Source organism: Oncorhynchus kisutch, linkage group LG11, assembly GCF_002021735.2.
Source record: "Oncorhynchus kisutch isolate 150728-3 linkage group LG11, Okis_V2, whole genome shotgun sequence".
Classification (NCBI taxonomy): Eukaryota; Metazoa; Chordata; class Actinopteri; order Salmoniformes; family Salmonidae; genus Oncorhynchus; species Oncorhynchus kisutch.
In genome coordinates, this window is record NC_034184.2 from 70,067,323 (window position 1) to 70,088,839 (window position 21,517).

A 21,517-nucleotide genomic window follows, 5' to 3' on the forward strand; every position below is an offset into this window, starting at 1 on the left:
AGAGATTTTTGTAGTTTGTTCCAGTCATTGGCAGCAGAGAACTGGAAGGAGAGGCGGCCAAAGAAAGAATTGGTTTTGGGGGTGACTAGAGAGATCTATACCTGCTGGAGCGTGTGCTACAGGTGGGAGATGCTATGGTGACCAGCGAGCTGAGATAAGGGGGGACTTTACCTAGCAGGGTCTTGTAGATGACATGGAGCCAGTGGGTTTGGCGACGAGTATGAAGCGAGGGCCAGCCAACGAGAGCGTACAGGTCGCAATGGTGGGTAGTATATGGGGTTTTGGTGACAAAACGGATTGCACTGTGATAGACTGCATCCAATTTGTTGAGTAGGGTATTGGAGGCTATTTTGTAAATGACATCGCCAAAGTCGAGGATTGGTAGGATGGTCAGTTTTACAAGGGTATGTTTGGCAGCATGAGTGAAGGATGCTTTGTTGCTAAATAGGAAGCCAATTCTAGATTTAACTTTGGATTGGAGATGTTTGATATGGGTCTGGAAGGAGAGTTTACAGTCTAACCAGACACCTAAGTATTTGTAGTTGTCCACGTATTCTAAGTCAGAGCCGTCCAGATTAGTGATGTTGGACAGGCGGGTAGGTGCAGGTAGCGATCGGTTGAAGAGCATGCATTTAGTTTTACTTGTATTTAAGAGCAATTGGAGGCCACGGAAGGAGAGTTGTATGGCATTGAAGCTTGCCTGGAGGGTTGTTAACACAGTGTCCAAAGAAGGGCCGGAAGTATACAGAATGGTGTCATCTGCGTAGAGGTGGATCAGAGACTCACCAGCAGCAAGAGCGACATCATTGATGTATACAGAGAAGAGAGTTGGTCCAAGAATTGAACCCTGTGGCACCCCCATAGAGACTGCCAGAGGTCCGGACAGCAGACCCTCCGATTTGACACACTGAACTCTATCAGAGAAGTAGTTGGTGAACCAGGCGAGGCAATCATTTGAGAAACCAAGGCTGTCGAGTCTGCCGATGAGGATGTGGTGATTGACAGAGTCGAAAGCCTTGGCCAGATCAATGAATATGGCTGCACAGTAATGTTTCTTATCGATGGCGGTTAAGATATCGTTTAGGACCTTGAGCGTGGCTGAGGTGCACCCATGACCAGCTCTGAAACCAGATTGCATAGCAGAGAAGGTATGGTGAGATTCGAAATGGTCGGTAATCTGTTTGTTGACTTGGCTTTCGAAGACCTTAGAAAGGCACGGTAGAATAGATATAGGTCTGTAGCAGTTTGGGTCAAGAGTGTCCCCCCCTTTGAAGAGGGGGATGACCACAGCTGCTTTCCAATCTTTGGGAATCTCAGACGACACGAAAGAGAGGTTGAACAGGCTAGTAATAGGGGTGGCAACAATTTCGGCAGATAATTTTAGAAAGAAAGGGTCCAGATTGTCTAGCCCGGCTGATTTGTAGGGGTCCAGATTTTGCAGCTCTTTCAGAACATCAGCTGAATGGATTTGGGAGAAGGAGAAATGGGGAAGGCTTGGGCGAGTTGCTGTTGGGGGTGCAGTGCTGTTGACCGGGGTAGGAGTAGCCAGGTGGAAAGCATGGCCAGGCGTAGAAAAATGCTTCAGTGCAGTGGGCAGCTGGGAGGAGGTGTTCTTATTCTCCATGGACTTTACAGTGTCCCAGAACTTTTTTGAGTTAGTGTTGCAGGAAGCAAATTTCTGCTTGAAAAAGCTAGCCTTGGCTTTTCTAACTGCCTGTGTATAATGGTTTCTAGCTTCCCTGAACAGCTGCATATCGATGCTAATGCAGAACGCCATAGGATGTTTTTGTGTTGGTTAAGGGCAGTCAGGTCTGGGGAGAACCAAGGGCTATATCTGTTCCTGGTTCTAAATTTCTTGAATGGGGCATGTTTATTTAAGATGGTTAGGAAGGCATTTAAAAAAAATATCCAGGCATCCTCTACTGACGGGATGATATCAATATCCTTCCAGGATACCCCGGCCAGGTCGATTAGAAAGGCCTGCTCGCAGAAGTGTTTCAGGGAGCGTTTTTACAGTGATGAGTGGAGGTCGTTTGACCGCTGACCCATTACGGATGCAGGCAATGAGGCAGTGATCGCTGAGATCTTGGTTGAAGACAGCAAAGGTGTATTTAGAGGGGAAGTTGGTTAGGATGATATCTATGAGGGTGCCCGTGTTTAAGGCTTTGGGGAGGTACCTGGTAGGTTCATTGATCATTTGTGTGAGATTGAGGGCATCAAGTTTAGATTGTAGGATGGCTGGGGTGTTAAGCATGTTCCAGTTTAGGTCGCCTAGCAGCACGAACTCTGAAGATAGATGGGGGGCAATCAGTTCACATATGGTGTCCAGAGCACAGCTGGGAACAGAGGGTGGTCTATAGCAGGCGGCAACGGTGAGAGACTTGTTTTTAGAGAGGTGGATTTTTAAAAGTAGAAGTTCAAATTGTTTGGGTACAGACCTGGATAGTAGGACAGAACTTTGCAGGCTATCTTTGCAGTAGATTGCAACACCGCCCCCTTTGGCAGTTCTATCTTGTCTGAAAATGTTGTAGTTTGGAATAAAAATTTCTGAATTTTTGGTGGTCTTCCTAAGCCAGGATTCAGACACAGCTAGAACATCCGGGTTGGCAGAGTGTGCTAAAGCAGTGAATAGAACAAACTTAGGGAGGAGGCTTCTAATGTTAACATGCATGAAACCAAGGCTATTACGGTTACAGAAGTCGTCAAAAGAGAGCACCTGGGGAATAGGAGTGGAGCTAGGCACTGCAGGGCCTGGATTCACCTCTACATCGCCAGAGGAACATAGGAGGAGTAGAATAAGGGTACGGCTAAAAGCTATGAGAATTGGTCGTCTAGAACGTCTGGAACATAGAGTAAAAGGAGGTTTCTGGGGGCGATAAAATAGCATCAAGGTATAATGTACAGACAAAGGTATGGTAGTATGTGAATAGAGTGGAGGTAAACCTAGGTATTGAGTGATGAAGAGAGAGATATTGTCTCTAGAAACATCATTGAAACCAGGAGATGTCATTGCATGTGTGGGTGGTGGAACTAATAGGTTGGATAAGGTATAGTGAGCAGGACTAGAGGCTCTACAGTGAAATAAGCCCATAAACACTAACCAGAACAGCAATGGACAAGACATATTGACATTAAGGAGAGGCATGCTTAGTCGAGTGATCAAAAGGGTCCAGTGAGTGGAGAGGTTGGTTGGAGGTCACGGCAATTTAGACAGCTAGCCAGGCCATCGGTAGCAAGCTAGCATAGGATGGAGGTCTGTTGTTAGCCACCTCGTAGATTAGTGGGGTTCCGTGTGGTAGAGGGGATTAATCCAAATCACACAACAACAACAAAAATAAAAACAATAGATATAGTTATAGAGGCCCAAGAAGAAAACATAATAATAATAAAAATAAATAAATTGTCCGATTGTCTATTCAGATAGAGCAGTCGAAATCCAGGGACATGGAGAGAGAAATTGGTCCGGTATGATCCGTTCCGAGCCGCGCTGCGCCGTACAGAACTGGCGATAGATTTTCGAGCTAAAGGATAGCTGATGACCACAAACCGTGGTTAGCTGAATACTAACGATTTGCCAGTAAAGAAGCTAACTAGCTTCTGAACTAGCTTCTGATTAGCTTCTGGATTAGCTTCTGGCTAGTTTCAGGCTAGCTTCTTGGAGTTTCTGGCTAGCTTCTTGGAGGATTACAGATGAGGTAAATAATACTTTTTTATAAATATAAATTGGTGAGGCGGGTTGCAGGAGAGTGTTTTGAAGATGATTTGATGGAAAATAAAAATAAAATGTATGTGAAAAAAGTTGTAAATATATATATATATATACACAGGACAAGACGAGGACAAAAGACGTCTCAACTGCTATGCCACCTTGGAAGGGTATGGGCATTGCTCATGGTGATCCCATTTCATGAAGCTCTCGACAAACAGTTCTTGTGCTGACGTTGCTTCCAGAGACTGTTCAGAAGTCAGTAGTGAGTGTTGCAACCGTGGACAAACGATTATGTATGTGCTACGCGCAACAGTGTTTCTACATACAACAGCGGTTCTGTTCTGTGAGCTTGTGTGGGCTACCACTTTGCGGCTGAGCCGTTGTTGCTCCTAGATGTTTCCACTTCACAATAACAGCACTTACAGTTGACTGAGGCAGCACAAGCAGGGCAGAAATTTGGCGAACTAACTTGTTGGAAATGTGGCATGCTATGGCGGTGCCACGTTGAAAGTCACTGAGGAGTCATGCTTTGTTGTTTTACTTTTAACATTTGCATATGTTTTCTAATAAAAGGGTAGACTGCAGGACTTGAGGTTGCTGGTGAAAGTGTTTTCAGTGGAGAAACACAAACTGCAGCTCATGTAAACTATGGCCTTTGAACTAGTGGAAATGGGATTCTGTCATCGTTAATTAACGTGTTCCGTATTTTTCTCAATCTGGTTCAGTTTGGCAATTTCATTAATAAACAATAATGGATTAAAGATACAACCAAGGAAAATCGAAACCTAGCAGGCAGAGATTTCTTTGATCCTTTCAGGTTTGAAAAGATGTGGCCTTGACATACAGTATATAATGATGAGCCAGTAACCAAATAAAGACACAAATGAAACTGTGGAGTTAACATTCAGGGAACTGCCAAAGTAATGGAATACACTTGAGTATTGAGGGTTACAAAGTATATTGCATGTGCTTCCAAACAGGTGTCGTGTCTTGTGGTTGCTGAGTTAATTAAGCCCTTACGATTATTTATAAAAATTCTAGGCACACTATTATTTTGGCCATTATTTTGGCTACCGTGGCTATGCCCCCATAGGATGACAATGCCCCTATCCACAGGGCAGGAGTGGTCACTGAATGGTTTGATGAACATGAAAATTATGTAAACCATATGCCGTGGCCATCTCAGTCACCAGATCTCAACCCAATTGAACACTTATGGGAGATTCTGGAGCGGTGCCTGAGACAGCGTTTTCAACCACCATCAACAAAACACCACATTAGGGAATGTTTTGTGTGAAGAATGGTGTCACATCTCTCCAATATATTTCCAGACACTTGTAGAATCCAAGGTGCATTGAAGCTGTTCTGGCTCATGGTGGCCTAATGCCCTATTAAGACACTTTATGTTGGCATTTTCTCTATCTTGGCATTTACCTGTAAATTGACCTCTGCCGAGTCCACAACAATCAAATCTTCTGTTCAAGGGAAATGGGAAGGGAGCCTGTGCTGCGACTTCCACTCTTGGACATTAACAAGGCAACACCACAAACTATCCATTATATAGACCAGATACTCCGCTCTAACAATGAAAAATGGCTTCAAAAATGGAAGGCAGTTGGGAAGAGGCAAGATCAGGTGGGACCATTCAAGCCAATGAGGGCAGATGCGCTAGTTACCACAGCCACAAAGTCATGGGCTAATGGGCTATATCGTAAAAATTAATGAAAGCAAACATTTTGCTTTTTGATCATAATTTAGGGTTAGGCGTAAGGTTAGCAGTGTGGTTAGGTTTGAAATCACATTTTAAGAAGAGTAATTGTAGAAATAGTTGGGGATTATGACTTTGTGGCTGTGGTAACTAGTGACAACCAGGCACAACTCCGATAGGTTTTTTTTCTCAAAGTTGCCAGGATGTCGTGTGTTCTACTTGTATCAGTACACTCGTAACAACCAAATCATTACGAAACTTCTATTCGACCAAATAAGCCACACATAGCAAATAAGCCATACAAAAAATATATGAACCAAATTCGACACTCATTGACCTCCATACAAAAACTCCTTGCTTGGTGAGCGAAATAAACATAAAAACTCAACCTGCTGGAGAAGAGGTTTTGGGCCCAGTTATCTTCCTCTCTGGCGACACTCCATCTTAACTGCTCCTCCACATTTACTGGATTGGTTGAACAGTGCAGAAGAGAACCTCCCCCAACAGTAGTATTCTTCTCATCAAGACCAGTATGGCAGGGATAATTTTCAGGCAATACTTTTACACCTGCTACGTTATGTTACCTGTGAAATGTAGTCCTTATTTTACATAGATTCCAAGTGTTATTTTGATGTTGTTGTTTTTTTTTTTTGAGGGGGGGGGGGGGGGGGTGGATTACTGGGATGCACTTCAATTTGTTGTTAAAAGGGCTAAATACGTACATTTAATTGATTGATCTTTTTCTCCCTTTCCCCGTCAGTAAGTACCAGGTGGTTGTGGAGGAAGAGCGACCCCGGCGGGCACGAAGGGTGGCAGAAATCCTGCGCTGCTACCCGGTGCCCATCCACTTCCAGAACGCCACCGTGCTCAACTCACAGTATTACTTCACGGCCGAGCTGCCCATGGGCGACATCAAAACCCCCGTACCCTTCTGCATCGGAGACAACCGCACCTACAACGGCTACTGGAACGCCCCCCTCCTCCCCCACAAGAGCTACAGCATCTACTACCAGGCTGTCAGCACAGCCAATGGGGTGAGTGAGCAGGGGAGATGTTGGGGTGGGGATTGGCTGCTGGGATATGTCCCAGAGGCTGCTTATCGATTGGTTGGCTTGACATGTCAGTCATAGCTCGTTCACGCCCCACAACAAGGTTGGATGTGAAACTGATTCAATGTCTTGTAACTGATGCTTTTAACAGCTTTACAAAAGCCCATTTTGAATTCATTTGCACTTATTGTTAATATCTGATATTGAACCCCTTAACCTAAATAGTCCTCATTTTGAAAAGAAAATTGCCTCTTATTTAAAAGCACCAAGTAGAAATAGGATGTTCACATCAATGTGGCATTATGGAACCGTCTGATGGATTGCTATTTTTAAGTGCGTTCTTTCTTGGTCATCTACATTTTGTCCCACGCCCTCACAGCCAGGGTTAACATGACCACTCTCATCTGCTGTCACCTACTACTGTAGGAGACAACATTGCCACCAAAAACCTACATAAAGTTCAACCCACCACTAAAGTTCCATCACTTCCCCATTCACAGCCACTGTGAAAACACCGGCCTGAAACAGACAGCAGAGCAAACTGTACGAGTGCGGAAAATGAAGATCAATGAACAGGCACAACAAGACTCTCCTTCAAGGCCTATTTGATAACCAATCCTGCATCATAATGGTCAATAACCCAGTATTCCAACCAACCCAATTATACCCCTCCCTCCTAACCGCTATAGTGCACTGTCTGTGTGGGAGTACAGGCCAGCACAGCCAGAGGCCAGACAACCCTTTTATCAATGACCTGCTGCTCAGATAGTAAAAAATTGAAGTACGGCCATTCACAAATGCATTAGACACTTTGGCCTAATTGGAAAAAATGTAACTATCCACCATATCCCCTTTTAAATGCTAATAAATTTGTCCTAATGAAAAGCCCATCCTTTTTCCTCCTCTCCTCCGCTCTCTTCCTCTCCTCCGCTCTCTTCCTCTCCTCCGCTCTCTTCCTCTCCTCTCCTCTCTTCCTCTCCTCTACTCTCTTCCTCTCCTCTGCTCTCTTCCTCTCCTCTGCTCTCTTCCTCTCCTCTGCTCTCTTCCTCTCCTCCGCTCTCTTCCTCTCCTCCGCTCTCTTCCTCTCCTCTCCTCTCTTCCTCTCCTCTACTCTCTTCCTCTCCTCTGCTCTCTTCCTCTCCTCCGCTCTCTTCCTCTCCTCCGCTCTCTTCCTCTCCTCTCCTCTCTTCCTCTCCTCTACTCTCTTCCTCTCCTCTGCTCTCTTCCTCTCCTCTGCTCTCTTCCTCTCCTCTACTCTCTTCCTCTCCTCTGCTCTCTTCCTCTCCTCTGCTCTCTTCCTCTCCTCTGCTCTCTTCCTCTCCTCTACTCTCTTCCTCTCCTCTGCTCTCTTCCTCTCCTCTGCTCTCTTCCTCTCCTCTACTCTCTTCCTCTCCTCTGCTCTCTTCCTCTCCTCTGCTCTCTTCCTCTCCTCTGCTCTCTTCCTCTCCTCTACTCTCTTCCTCTCCTCTGCTCTCTTCCTCTCCTCTGCTCTCTTCCTCTCCTCTGCTCTCTTCCTCTCCTCTGCTCTCTTCCTCTCCTCTGCTCTCTTCCTCTCCTCCGCTCTCTTCCTCTCCTCTGCTCTCTTCCTCTCCTCTGCTCTCTTCCTCTCCTCTGCTCTCTTCCTCTCCTCTGCTCTCTTCCTCTCCTCTGCTCTCTTCCTCTCCTCCGCTCTCTTCCTCTCCTCCGCTCTCTTCCTCTGCTATCTTCCTCTCCTCCGCTCTCTTCCTCTCCTCCGCTCTCTTCCTCTCCTCCGCTCTCTTCCTCTCCTCTCCTCTCCTCTCTTCCTCTCCTCTGCTCTCTTCCTCTCCTCTGCTCTCTTCCTCTCCTCTGCTCTCTTCCTCTCCTCTGCTCTCTTCCTCTCCTCCGCTCTCTTCCTCTCCTCTCCTCTCTTCCTCTCCTCTGCTCTCTTCCTCTCCTCTGCTCTCTTCCTCTCCTCTGCTCTCTTCCTCTCCTCTGCTCTCTTCCTCTCCTCCGCTCTCTTCCTCTCCTCCGCTCTCTTCCTCTGCTCTCTTCCTCTCCTCCGCTTTCCTCCTCTCCTCCGCTTTCCTCCTCTCCTACACTTTCCTCCTTTCCTCTGCTCTCAAACTCGGGCCATTAGATAATTCACTGCCTCTAATTGGAGAAAGACTATCCAGGGGGGGTTGGGTGGGTGGGTGGGTGAGACCAGGCTTGTCTCGTCTCGGTGCTTTGGTCTCACCTTCTGGTGGGGGGAGCAGGAATACACACTAACCCCCTAATAGAGGTCTGGGAGAGGAGTGGGATGTTACGCCGTCTGACTCCTACTATTGCTAATAGGGTGCTGTGGGGCAGTAGGGGAGCAGCTAGCGGTACAGCTCTGTGTGTGTCTCTGATAATACGCACACATTACAGTTGAATCCTCTGTGTGAGTCTCTGATAATACACACACATTACAGTTGAATCCTCTGTGTGTGTATGAGTCTCTGATAATACGCACACATTACAGTTGAATCCTCTGTGTGTGTTTGAGTCTCTGATAATACACACACATTACAGTTGAATCCTCTGTGTGTGTTTGAGTCTCTGATAATACACACACATTACAGTTGAATCCTCTGTGTGTGTATGTGAGTCTCTGATAATACACACACATTACAGTTGAATCCTCTGTGTGTGTATGTGAGTCTCTGATAATACACACACATTACAGATGAATCCTCTGTGTGTGTTTGAGTCTCTGATAATACACACACAATACAGTTGAATCCTCTGTGTGTGTTTGAGTCTCTGATAATACACACACATTACAGTTGAATCCTCTGTGTGTAACGGCTGTTGGAAGGAGGGGAGGACCAAGGTGTAGCGTGGTACGTGTTCATCTTTATTTATTGAACTGAACATTGATTAACAAACATAACAAAGAGAATGAATAAAAACCGAAACAGTTCTGTCTGGTGCAGAAAGACACAAAACAGAAAACAACTACCCACAAAAACCCTGTGGGGAAAAGCTACCTAAGCATGGTTCTCAATCAGAGACAACGATCGACAGCTGTCCCTGATTGAGAACCATACCCGGCCAAAACAAAGAAATACAAACACATAGAAAAATAACATAGAAGTCCCACCCAAATCACACCCTGACCAACCCAAAAATAGAGGCATAAAAATCTCTCTACGGTCAGGGCATGACTGTGAGTCTCTGATAATACACACACATTACAGTTGAATCCTCTGTGTGTTTATATGAGTCTCTGATAATACACACACATTACAGTTGAATCCTCTGTGTGTTTATATGAGTCTCTGATAATACACACACATTACAGTTGAATCCTCTGTGTGTTTATATGAGTCTCTGATAATACACCCACATTACAGTTGAATCCTCTGTGTGTTTATATGAGTCTCTGATAATACACACACATTACAGTTGAATCCTCTGTGTGTGTATGTGAGTCTCTGATAATACACACACATTACAGTAGAAGCCTCTGTGCTGACATTTTAAACAGGAGACAGTTTCCCCACAAATTGCTGGGGAGGCTAGAGAGTAGATCAGTAGGTCCTGGGTCTCTCTTATGAGTAGAGAGAGAGGAGGGGAGGGAGGGAGAGAGACTGAAAACAACAACATTTCCCTTCCCCTCAGCCTTTTGGCCTCAGTTCAGATCAGAGAAAGGACACCAGCCTCCATGAGACAGACTGGCATATTGGAGGGAAAACGGCATTTAATACTGAATTTAGCTGTAAGACCTAACTGAACATGGAGATGTCCACATTTTGTTAGTTTAAGCCAGGTATTCTAATCCTAGATTCTAAGTGATCCGAATCATTCTAACTAAATTACAACCAGCTATTCCATTTACATGATAGTATCTCATTAAGTGCTGGTGTCATTTGCCATATGGCAGGATCTGGCTCCAATGTCATCAAGCAGCCCTAGTAGACAAGTCTCTTCTTTTCGTCCCCTTGTTGCTCCAGAGCTTTCTCCACTCCCCACCTGAGTCCCACACTCACACCATCCTCCTGGTTGTTTTAATTATTCAGCACACTCCACAGTTTAATTTGTCGTCTCCTCAATAATGCAACAAGCCACACAAGAGCATTTTGCTGTCATAAAACACGGGGGGATTTAAGCATAAGCCCCAAGTCACTTTCCTCAACCGCTTGAATATTCATGCGTCGTTGCTTTTCTGTGTTTGTTGCTTCCACGTTTGTAAGACGAGCGAAAGCAAAACCGGGGTGGGTGAGCGTGGTTCAACAGTTATTAGGTTCCCAGTCACAGCCATACTCTGTCCACCATCACAGGGTGATTTACACTATAGCTAGCTCCACTATGGACATTTGAGGTGTGCACACCCACATCTAATGTATACTGTATGTGCATATGTTCCTGTGAATATCTCTGTGTACATACTGTATGTGCCCACTTGTATGTGAACACGTGTGTATGGAGCCTGAAGGTCGTGCTTGACTCTGGCTATAAACTGTAGAGAACACACAGGCATGGTGTAGTTGCAGACTAGTCTCTGACAGCTGGCTGCTAGATGCCAAGCGGAGGTGCTGATCCACAGCCTCTCTCTCTCTCCCCTTTGTTTTACACCCCAGTCTGTCTCAGCAGATTGGAACGAGCACAGCCTGACTGAGGCAGCAGGCCCTACACAGCCCTGACAGCTACATATGTTGCAATTTGTTGTGGCTGAGAACTGATGCCTTTTCACATTTTTGTCCCTCTCTTTCTTTCTTTCTTTTTTTCTCCCCTCACAGGAGACCAAAATCGATTGTGTACGAGTGGCCACTAAAGGTAGGACTGGCCCCGTTGCATGAAAGTAATCTACCCACCGTTGATTGAAATGTGTTTCCCCTCTATCACACACACACACACACACACACACACACACACACCTGAACGTTGCCAAGGTTTATTTTGGTGCGACCACAGGACTATAATGCTGTTCGCAGCTTTTCTTCTTATCGGCTACTCATGCTTTTCAGAGACTAATGTTTGGTCACTCACCTTGCTTCCTCTCACTCAATTTGATAGTGTACTTGTGTAAAGTGTTGTTAGGTTCTAATTCTCAGAGTACAAACTCAACGGACACTATGAAAGCTCAAACAAAAGTTTATTCTTCTCAGAGGGTCAATACAGCTGCATTAGACAAAGACAGGGTTTCATCCGTGGTAGTATACATACCCCACTCCTCCTTATCATTAGACAAAGACAGGGTTTCATCCGTGGTAGTATACATACCCCACTCCTCCTTATCATTAGACAAAGACAGGGTTTCATCCGTGGTAGTATACATACCCCACTCCTCCTTATCATTAGACAAAGACAGGGTTTCATCCGTGGTAGTATACATACCCCACTCCTCCTTATCATTAGACAAAGACAGGGTTTCATCTGTGGTAGTATACATACCCCACTCCTCCTTATCATTAGACAAAGACAGGGTTTCATCCGTGGTAGTATACATACCCCACTCCTCCTTATCATTAGACAAAGACAGGGTTTCATCCGTGGTAGTATACATACCCCACTCCTCCTTATCATTAGACAAAGACAGGGTTTAATCCGTGGTAGTATACATACCCCACTCCTCCTTATCATTAGACAAAGACAGGGTTTCATCCGTGGTAGTATACATACCCCACTCCTCCTTATCATTAGACAAAGACAGGGTTTCATCCGTGGTAGTATACATACCCCACTCCTCCTTATCATTAGACAAAGACAGGGTTTCATCCGTGGTAGTATACATACCCCACTCCTCCTTATCATTAGACAAAGACAGGGTTTCATCCGTGGTAGTATACATACCCCACTCCTCCTTATCATTAGACAAAGACAGGGTTTCATCCGTGGTAGTATACATACCCCACTCCTCCTTATCATTAGACAAAGACAGGGTTTCATCCGTGGTAGTATACATACCCCACTCCTCCTTATCATTAGACAAAGACCGGGTTTCATCCGTGGTAGTATACATACCCCACTCCTCCTTATCATTAGACAAAGACAGGGTTTCATCCGTGGTAGTATACATACCCCACTCCTCCTTATCATTAGACAAAGACAGGGTTTCATCCGTGGTAGTATACATACCCCACTCCTCCTTATCATTAGACAAAGACAGGGTTTCATCCGTGGTAGTATACATACCCCACTCCTCCTTATCATTAGACAAAGACAGGGTTTCATCCGTGGTAGTATACATACCCCACTCCTCCTTATCATTAGACAAAGACAGGGTTTCATCCGTGGTAGTATACATACCCCACTCCTCCTTATCATTAGACAAAGACAGGGTTTCATCCGTGGTAGTATACATACCCCACTCCTCCTTATCATTAGACATTGCATCCTTATTTTGCTAGGCAGGGACCTAAGTGATATGTGCTTTAAACGGTTCCTCCCCTTGTCAGCACTGCACTCAGCCCCTCCCAAGCTTCCTTATGGCACCCCTGATGTCTCTATTATACCTAATGATTAATAATATAACTAATGATTTAATAATAGTTCAAGCTCAGAAATCCAAACCTATCAGTGTTAAGTCATAAGCATTGGGCATTTTCCTATTAACAATGTCCTCTACGCAAAAGCTTAAGTCACATTAAGCACACAACAGTAGCAGAATAAGTTTTAAGTAATATTAATAGATTAAGTTTTAAGTAATAACTTAAGTCTTTTTTTTTTTATCTTAGACCTTGCAGTATTCAGTCAAATACATTTTTGTTTTCTAACAGAACCAAAAAATCCCCACCAAAATAAATGAAGTTACTATTCCACTCTAAAGACTGTAACATGTCCATTAGTCAGTAGCACACCTACCAGTGTGGTTGTTGGCTATACCGTGTCTAGTGCTAGTAGCATCCAGGCCATAGGACTGAGCTTTGCTAGCCAAAAGGCATGTGCCCAAACTTTCACAAACCGCCTCCCCATCATGGGAGATGTGTACCAATCGTAGGAAAGGGGAAACATTTACACTACCTGTCAAAAGTTTTAGAACACCTACTCTTTCAAGGGTTTTTCTTTATTTTGACAATTTTCTACATTGTAGAATAATAGTGAAGACCTCAAAACTATGAAATAACACTTATGGAATCATGTAGTAACCCAAAAAAGTGTTAAACAAATAAAAAATAAATGTTATATTTCAGATTCTTCAAATAGCCTGTATACCCCCCTACCTATTTACAACACAACTGATTGGCTCAAATGCATTAAGAAGGAAATCAATTCCACAAATAAATGTTTAACAAGACACACCTGTCACATTTCAGGTGACTATCTCATGAAGCTGGTTGAGAGAATGCCAAGAGTGTGCAAAGCTGTCATCAAGGCAAAGGATAGCTACTTTGAAGAATCTCAAATAGTAAATATATTTAGATTTGTTTAACACTTTTTTTGGTTACTACATGATTCTATGTGTGATATTTCATAGTTTTGATGTCTTCACTATTCTACAAACTTTTGACCGGTAGTGTATATTGGCGGCAGATGGTCAGAGTTCTCATTGCCCCCCTATTTTCTGACCCCCCCCCCCCCCCGTTTGAAATATTAGCATATTAGATACCAGTGGTGCTACTTAGCAAGCCGCACCATCCATTCTCTACCACTAGCCAGGCGTTGGTGCAAGGCTGCTCTGCAATGTAATTGTGTACAGATGGTAGATAATCTATTTGCCTTACTCCATGCCATCTCTCTCTCTCACGGTGCCAAAACTGGGCTATAATGCTATATGCTAATGAGCGCTATCTCCTGTGTTGTTTCCAACACTTTTTAGCCGCGGACGCTAAACAAGTTTGAGTTTGAATCCCCCTTTTTCACGTCATAGAAAGGACTGTTTTGAAACTTTTTTCTTGTTTTCTTTGCTATCGTTTATGGCATTTAATTTTTAATTTGTTTTTATTGGACCTGAGCATTGTCACTTGAAGAGGAGCATCAGCTAATAGGTTCTCTGACTCTTGGGGTACCTGCCAGTCATAGTGGTGGCAGCCAATCGGATACCCCAAGGTTTTTTTTGGTGCGGGACTAACTGCCCGTACAGATGGCCATAAGCATGACAGTGAACTAAATATTGAGGCGATTAGCGGCTCATAGCTCCCTCAGGTTTGTATGAAATGCCTGTGTTAGTTCCCTCATGGTGTTCACAAGCACACAACACAAACAAGTCATCAACCAAGCTTCTGCGATGATTACTAATGTATAGAAACATAACCGTTACATAACAAATGCCAAGTTTGTGAACGATACAGTATGTAATTTTCTGTTCCTCCCTGTGAGAGGTCTCTCTCTCTCTCTCTGAGTCTCTTGGCTTCAGCCCTGCCCTCTTCTTCTTCTCTCTCTTCCTGCATGTTGGCCTGGAACAACTTCTTCTTTTGCCTTAGCTGCCATAATCGTGACTCAGCTCACCACTCCCTACATACGCATCGCCCCAGCGGCTGGCGACAACCAACTAACAGGTCAGACCGCCTCTACTACTGCCCAGCTCTCTCCTCTCCTGTGTGTGTGTGTGTGTGTGTGCGTGTGTGTGCGTGTGTGCGCGTGTGTGTGTGTGTGTGTGTGTGTGTGTGTGTGTGTGTGTGTGTGTGCGTGTGCGCGCGTGCGCGTGCGCGTGCGTGCGTGCGTGTGTGTGTGTGTGTGTGTGTGTGTGTGTGTGTGTGTGCGTGCGTGCGTGCGTGCGTGCGTGTGTGTGTGTGTGTGTGTGTGTGTGTGTGTGTGTGTGTGTGTCAGCATCCATTACTTTTTGTGTTTGATTTATAGTGTCTTTTTGTTTGTGCCTTATAACTTTTTATAGCCGCTATATCTGTTTGTGTTACATTGTGTAGCACGTGTCTGTTTAAGTGTTAAAAAACAGGCTGTGCAGTGACATGGGGCGGCAGGGTAGCCTAGTGGTTAGAGCGTTGGACTAGTAACCGGAAAGTTGCAAGTTCAAACCCCCGAGCTGACAAGGTACAAATCTGTCGTTCTGCCCCTGAACAGGCAGTTAACCCACTGTTCCTAGGCCGTCATTGAAAATAAGAATTTGTTCTTAACTGACTTGCCTGGTTAAATAAAGGTAAAATAAATAAAATAAATAAACATGTTGTTTGGGAGACCGTCAATGGTTAACTAGGTTACCAGATATCTTGATTTCCACCATAGAGTTGACTTAATATTCATATCCGCCTTTCGGTCAGTATTCATCGTATTCATATCCTACAGAGAGTGTTACAGGGAGTTTGGTACCTGGAACACCTGGTTGTGTTGCAAAAACATAGAATTACATTTTCATTCAAGGGTGATGTACGAGTTGAGCGAGGGGGAAAAAAATATCAATATGGGCCTCGGGAAGCGAGCAATAAGCAGAGAAGCTGCACACTGGCACGACAAAGCCGTCCTGTTTAACCTGCTGTCAGAAAATTACATTTCAATATTTACCAGGCAGCTGCAGCATCAAAGGAAAGATGAAAACTTTCCGCCTTCTGTTTATACAAGAAGACATACGATTCTCCCCAGTCACACAGTCAGGCACTGTGAAATGCAAAATGGTTTCCTGTCAAATATTTAACCATTGGATGTTTTTGGCTTGTGAAGCGTCACAGGGAATGAACAGGACTTTTGAGGGGCAGAAAGGGGAATATTCGGAGGACACAATGTCAAAAGTACTGATGGAAAAGACAAATTGTTACAATATGCAACACCGTTTGACACTTACAATTTTCAGTTTCCACCAAAAGTTACGACACCAACAACTGCAGTTAACATGTATTAGGGTTGTCATGGTGCCAGAATCGCAAAACTATAATACCTGGTTTTCCTTGGTATCAACACAAAGCAGACTGAACTTTAAAAACCTACTGTGTGTAAAATATTGTGTGCTATAGCTCTGGGTGACACTATAAGGCTAGTCGTTTCCAACACTAGGACGATACTGTTATCGTGACAACCCTATGGTATTTATAATGACTTATTAAAGCATGAGTCAGATACAGCTCATTTCAGTACAGGCTGGATGGACAGCAAAAACAACAACATTGGTTTTGTCTCTAGATAGCAGTGACCTGGCGGGGGTCGTTGACTATAATTAGTTTTATTTACAGTGTCCTGGGGACTTGTTGAGCTGAAAGCTGTGGAGGCCGCTGTGTGTTGTTAACCAGCTGTTGCGATGTTTCAGGCACTGACGTTGACGTTCCCTCCTACACAGAGCTACCGAGACCACACTATCCCCCAAAGCACCTCGCTTAGTTTGAGTTTGACATGAAACGGCCACGCTGAAAGCCCCAAAGCCCTGCTCCTTTCTTCAAAGCTGGAGATATCTGCCGTTTAGAGTTTTAAACTTAAAAAGAACCAGTGTTTTCTGCCTCTCTAGGCATTCAGTTTTCTAATGACCCATAAACAGATGTCAAGGAGAGAATTTAGAAAAGAAGTAGAAAAGTTTGGAGTGAAAGTTAATAGTTGAAAAGTCCAACACAGCTGGAGATGTTTCCCGAACACAAACTGGAGATGGCAAGGGTGTCAATCTGACCTTGACTGTTCTGTCTTTACTTATTTCAAAACTCTGTTCTCATGTAAACGACTGTTTTCTATACTTTTGCACACACAAGGTCTACCTTAAAGTGAGTGTACAAAACATTAGTAACACCTGCTCTTTTCATGACATAGACTGACCAGATGAATCCAGGTGAAAACTAGGATCCCGTATTGATGTGACTTGTTAAATCCACTTCAATCAGTGTAGATGAAGAGGAGGAGACAGGTTAAATAAGGATTTTTTAAGCTTTGAGACAATTGAGACATGGATTGTGTATGTGTGCCATTCAGAGGGTGAATGGGCAAGACACAATATTGAATTGCCTTTGAACAGGGTATGGTAGTAGGTGCCAGGCACACCGGTTTGAGTGTATCAAGAGCTGATACGCTGCTCGGTTTTTCATGCTCAACAGTTTCCTGTGTGTATTGTAAATAAGAATTTGTTCTTAACTGACTTACCTAGTTAAATAAAAATAAATGAATAAAAAAACTAAAATGAAGAATGATCCACCACCCAAAGGACATCCAGCCACAAGACAAAACTGTGGGAAACATTCGAGTCAACATGGGCCAGCAACCCTGTGGAACGCTTTCCACACCTTGTAGAGTCCATGCCCTGACAAATTGAGACTGTTTTGAGGGCAAAAGGGGGGTGCAGCTCCATATTAGGAAGGTGTTCCTAATGTTTTGTCAGTGTATAACAGAGTCAGAAGTCCACCTTACTGTTTTCCTTGAAGTTTTTTCCCTCACCACCTAAATCCTTCAGTAGATCTCTGGTTATCCAGCTAAAAAGGCATCTTCGGTGTTATCTAGTGGTATTCACAGTATATGGAATAATGGATGAATTGGTAGCATACATTTGCATTCTAAGAGACTGGCTGCCTGGTAAGTGAATGCTCATGACTGTCTGTCCCCCTCTGGACTCAACATCTCATTCAAGGTGATGGTCAAGTCCACCTAGGTGTAGAACCTCGAGGGCGGCTAACCTTAGGGGCACGTGTCAAACTCATACCATGAAGGGCCGAGTGTCTGGGTTGTCGCTCCTCCCTTGTACTTGATTGAGGAATTAAGGTCACTGATCAGTAAGGAACTCCCCTCCCCTGCTGGTCTTAATTGAAAGGCAAGACAAAAACCTGCAGACACTCGGCCCTCTGTGGAATGAGTTTGACACTCCTTTCTCAAGAGAGTGATCTGTATGTTACACAAACTCTCACAGACCGCTGAATGGTCACCTCCTCTCCTAGGCCCTCTGTCCTCTAGGCCCACCCTCTCCTCTCTCTCCTAGGCCCTCTGTCCTCCAGGAACCGCCCTCTCCTCTCTCCCCTCACTTCACCCAGACTCACCCTTTGGAGTAAAACACAAATTCCCACTGCGGAATCTGCGGAGGCCGCTTGCCGGCCTCCCTATCCGTCACTGCGGTAACAACGATAGCCGCACGAGCTGCGAGTGATGGATGTTGTCACCCTTTGATTGAAAAAGTGGCGCTGGCAGGGAGGAATAGATTCGGGGGCCAGGGCGAATTGGAACGGCGTGTCCCGACTATTTTTCATCCCGAACTCATTTAGCGCGGGGAAATGGATATTTCATCGGGCCGCGGGTTGACGTTCCATCACATTATACAGTAAACAGGAGAGCAGGAGGCTCCTTCTATCTTTCTGTCTCCCTCCATCTCTTTCTCTCCCCCTCACTCTCCTCTCTCTAGCTCTGTCTCTCTCTCCCTCTCTCTTCTCTCCCTTTCTGTCTCTCTGTGGTTCCTCTCCTCCTCTCGCTCCCTCTCTTAGAGGAGGCGAAGGCCCCAGTACTAGTGTTACACAGTGGCTCTGCTGCGAGAGGCCTGGTTATCTGATTGGAGCAGATATTAAATGCCCTGGCCATCGGTGTGATCACCCGTCACTTCCTACTTAGGGAATACATTTCTTCCTAGTGTGCACCACCACTCACCGTACCACAGTAGACGACTCCGATTTGAATATCCAAAGGCAAGAGAGGCAACGTGCATATTGTGTCGCCCAAAGACAATAGGTGTGTAAAAAGGCACAGTTAATGAGTTCATCAGGCACTCTCAGGTGCAGGAGCTGAGCGACGGCAAGTGACTGCTTCATTTAGGAATGGAAGGGGGGGAGCATGGAGGGATGGAGGGAAATAAGGTAGTGTATAAGCAAGTCATCCCAGGAGGGAGGCTGGAGGACAGATAGGGAGTGCACGGTTGAAGTGTAGAGCAGCTGTGGAAGCCTGAGAGAAGATGCAGCCACATACAGGCCCTGCAATAGGAGAGCTGTGTAAATGTCACTGTCGTCACTCTAAAAACACTTTCTACGTTACATGACAATATATTTAACATGGAAAGAGCCCAGCTCAGCATGTTATGAAGTCTAATACAGTAAAGCATCAGTAGTGAACACATTTTCTGGAAAAAGGGTTGTTGCTGGAGTATTCCAACACCTCTTTCCATGTTAAATATATTGTCATGTAACGTAGAAAGTGTTTAGGTGTAGTTAGACCAGAGTTGGACCAGAGTTGGACCACCCAGTAGACTTGAAGACAGTGTTGTCATCATGAAGTATAACAACAATGTATGAATTCAAATTGTTCTCGTTTCAAGCCTTTCCCTGTAGTCTAACATAGCAACGCTCCACTGGCAACGGGTGCGGTCTTATGTTCTTGATGAGAATAAAGTGTATGGTAAATGATATGACAACCATGATGATAATGATGACATGGATCCAACATGGCCACCTGGTGACCGTTGTTGCCCATACTCTTTGTCCACCAGGGACTGCGACCAGGAAGCCTGACGCGGTGGAGCCGGAGAAGCAGACAGATCACACGGTAAAGATCGCTGGAGTCATCGCCGGTGTCTTGCTCTTCGTCATCATCTTCCTCGGTGTGGTGCTGGTCATGAAGAAAAGGTAAGAGACTATCAAGGTCCACTCAATAAATACATTGACTGTATAGAATGACCGTTTGAAGGTTTCCATTCCCTCATAGCTGGCCCCTGGGATCTAGCATTAAAGGGATAGCTCAGTGAGGCCCTTTATCTACTTCCCCAGTCAGATTAACTTGTGGATACCATTTGTATGTATCTACGTACAGTTTGAAGTGTTAGCTCAATTGCTAACTAGCGTTAGTGCAATGACTGGAAATCTATGGAAACAGCAAGCATAACACAAGTTCATCTGACTCTGGGGAAGTAGATAAAAGGCCAAAATCATTGCCAAAATCCTGAAGTATCCCTTTAAGCTGTGGCTTTAGAGGAGTTGTGTGCTTAGTGTAATTACATGATAGCCCAAATCAAATTAATTCCCTCTTATTGTCCTTTCACCTTCAAAACCCTCTGCATCGTCAACGTCAAGGCTAAATAATTGATTTGATGACACTGATAAGCGCCATTAAACTGTTTATGGCACTGGTATATGGTGTGCATTGAAATATTCATATTCCCCCCTTCCCCCCTCCCCGCCGATACCGCCCTCCACTCAAACAAATGTCACTGTATTAATGACCCCGGCAATGGGAATAGGAAAATATTTGGAGCTTGTCTTGTGACGGGAAAAACTAGCAAAGATAAAAGGGAATCATTTATGAAAGCGCTTCATTATTATTATTATTTTTCAAAGAGCCAGAGATGCCTGCGGCTGTGTTGCTGCAGGCTAGTTTACATTAGCCCTAGTCCAATGCCAAAGGGAGAGGGGGAGTGTCTATGCTACACAGCATCCCCAGGAACTAGCGCCGAGCAAATAGCCAAACTGCCTCCACACACACACACACACACACCACAGGAGGTTGGTGGCACCTTAATTGGGGAGGACAGGCTTGTGGTATTGGCTGGAGCGGAATAAGTGGAATGGTATCAAATACATCAAACACATGGTTTCCATGGCATCCATGTGTTTGATGCCATTCCATTTGCGCCATTCCAGCCATTATTATGAGCCGTCCTCCCCTCAGCAGCCTCCACTGAAACACACACATAGCACGATGGGGAATTTAAGCAGATTTCACTGGGGGTATGTGCTGGTGAATGCCAGTGATGCTAGACTATCGCCACCCTGCACTCAATATCTAGAGGATAGATCGTGGATACATACTGTGTGGTTGTCAGTATAGCTTTTGTTCTGTATTTCAATCCAATGACTATTCACTGATTCATGATGACCTCAGGAATGTTTTACTAGCCTGAAATATTTTTTATTTCAACGATTCTAATCGTGAACCAGGGACCAAACCACATGAGCAATTTTTTGTTGTCTTTTAGAGTCACCAGTGGTGGGAAAAGTACCCAATTATCATAATTCAGTAAAGGTAAAGATACCTTAATAGAAAAGGACTCAAGTAAAAGTGAAAGTCCCCCAGTAAAATACTACTTGAGTAAAAGTGTAAAAGTATTTGGTTTTAAATATACTTAAATATCAAAAGTAACTGTAATTGCTAGAATATAGTTAAGTATCAAAAATAAAAAGCTAATCAGACTGCACAATTTAGTTAAGGATAGCCAGGGGCACCCTTCAACGCTGACAATCATTTACGAACAAAGCATTTGTGTTTAGTGAGTCCGCCAGATTAGTGTGTGAATTGGAC

The 21,517-nt window shown here is 44.6% G+C and overlaps 1 protein-coding gene across 10 annotated transcripts in view; it reads left to right on the top strand.

Annotated features, from left to right (window-relative positions):
* LOC109900162 (receptor-type tyrosine-protein phosphatase mu) overlaps positions 1-21,517 on the top strand; it is a 317,021-nt gene that overhangs the window by 200,801 nt on the left and 94,703 nt on the right. For 7 of the 10 annotated variants that reach the window (XM_031836211.1, XM_031836212.1, XM_031836213.1 and 4 more), the window contains exons 12-15: positions 6,178-6,451; positions 11,191-11,227; positions 14,815-14,889; positions 19,713-19,848. In XM_031836211.1, the coding sequence (XP_031692071.1) occupies positions 6,178-6,451; positions 11,191-11,227; positions 14,815-14,889; positions 19,713-19,848 (522 nt within the window). The remainder of the gene's footprint in view (positions 1-6,177; positions 6,452-11,190; positions 11,228-14,814; positions 14,890-19,712; positions 19,849-21,517) is intronic. The other 3 variants (XM_031836218.1, XM_031836219.1, XM_031836221.1) reach the window with 1 other exon arrangement.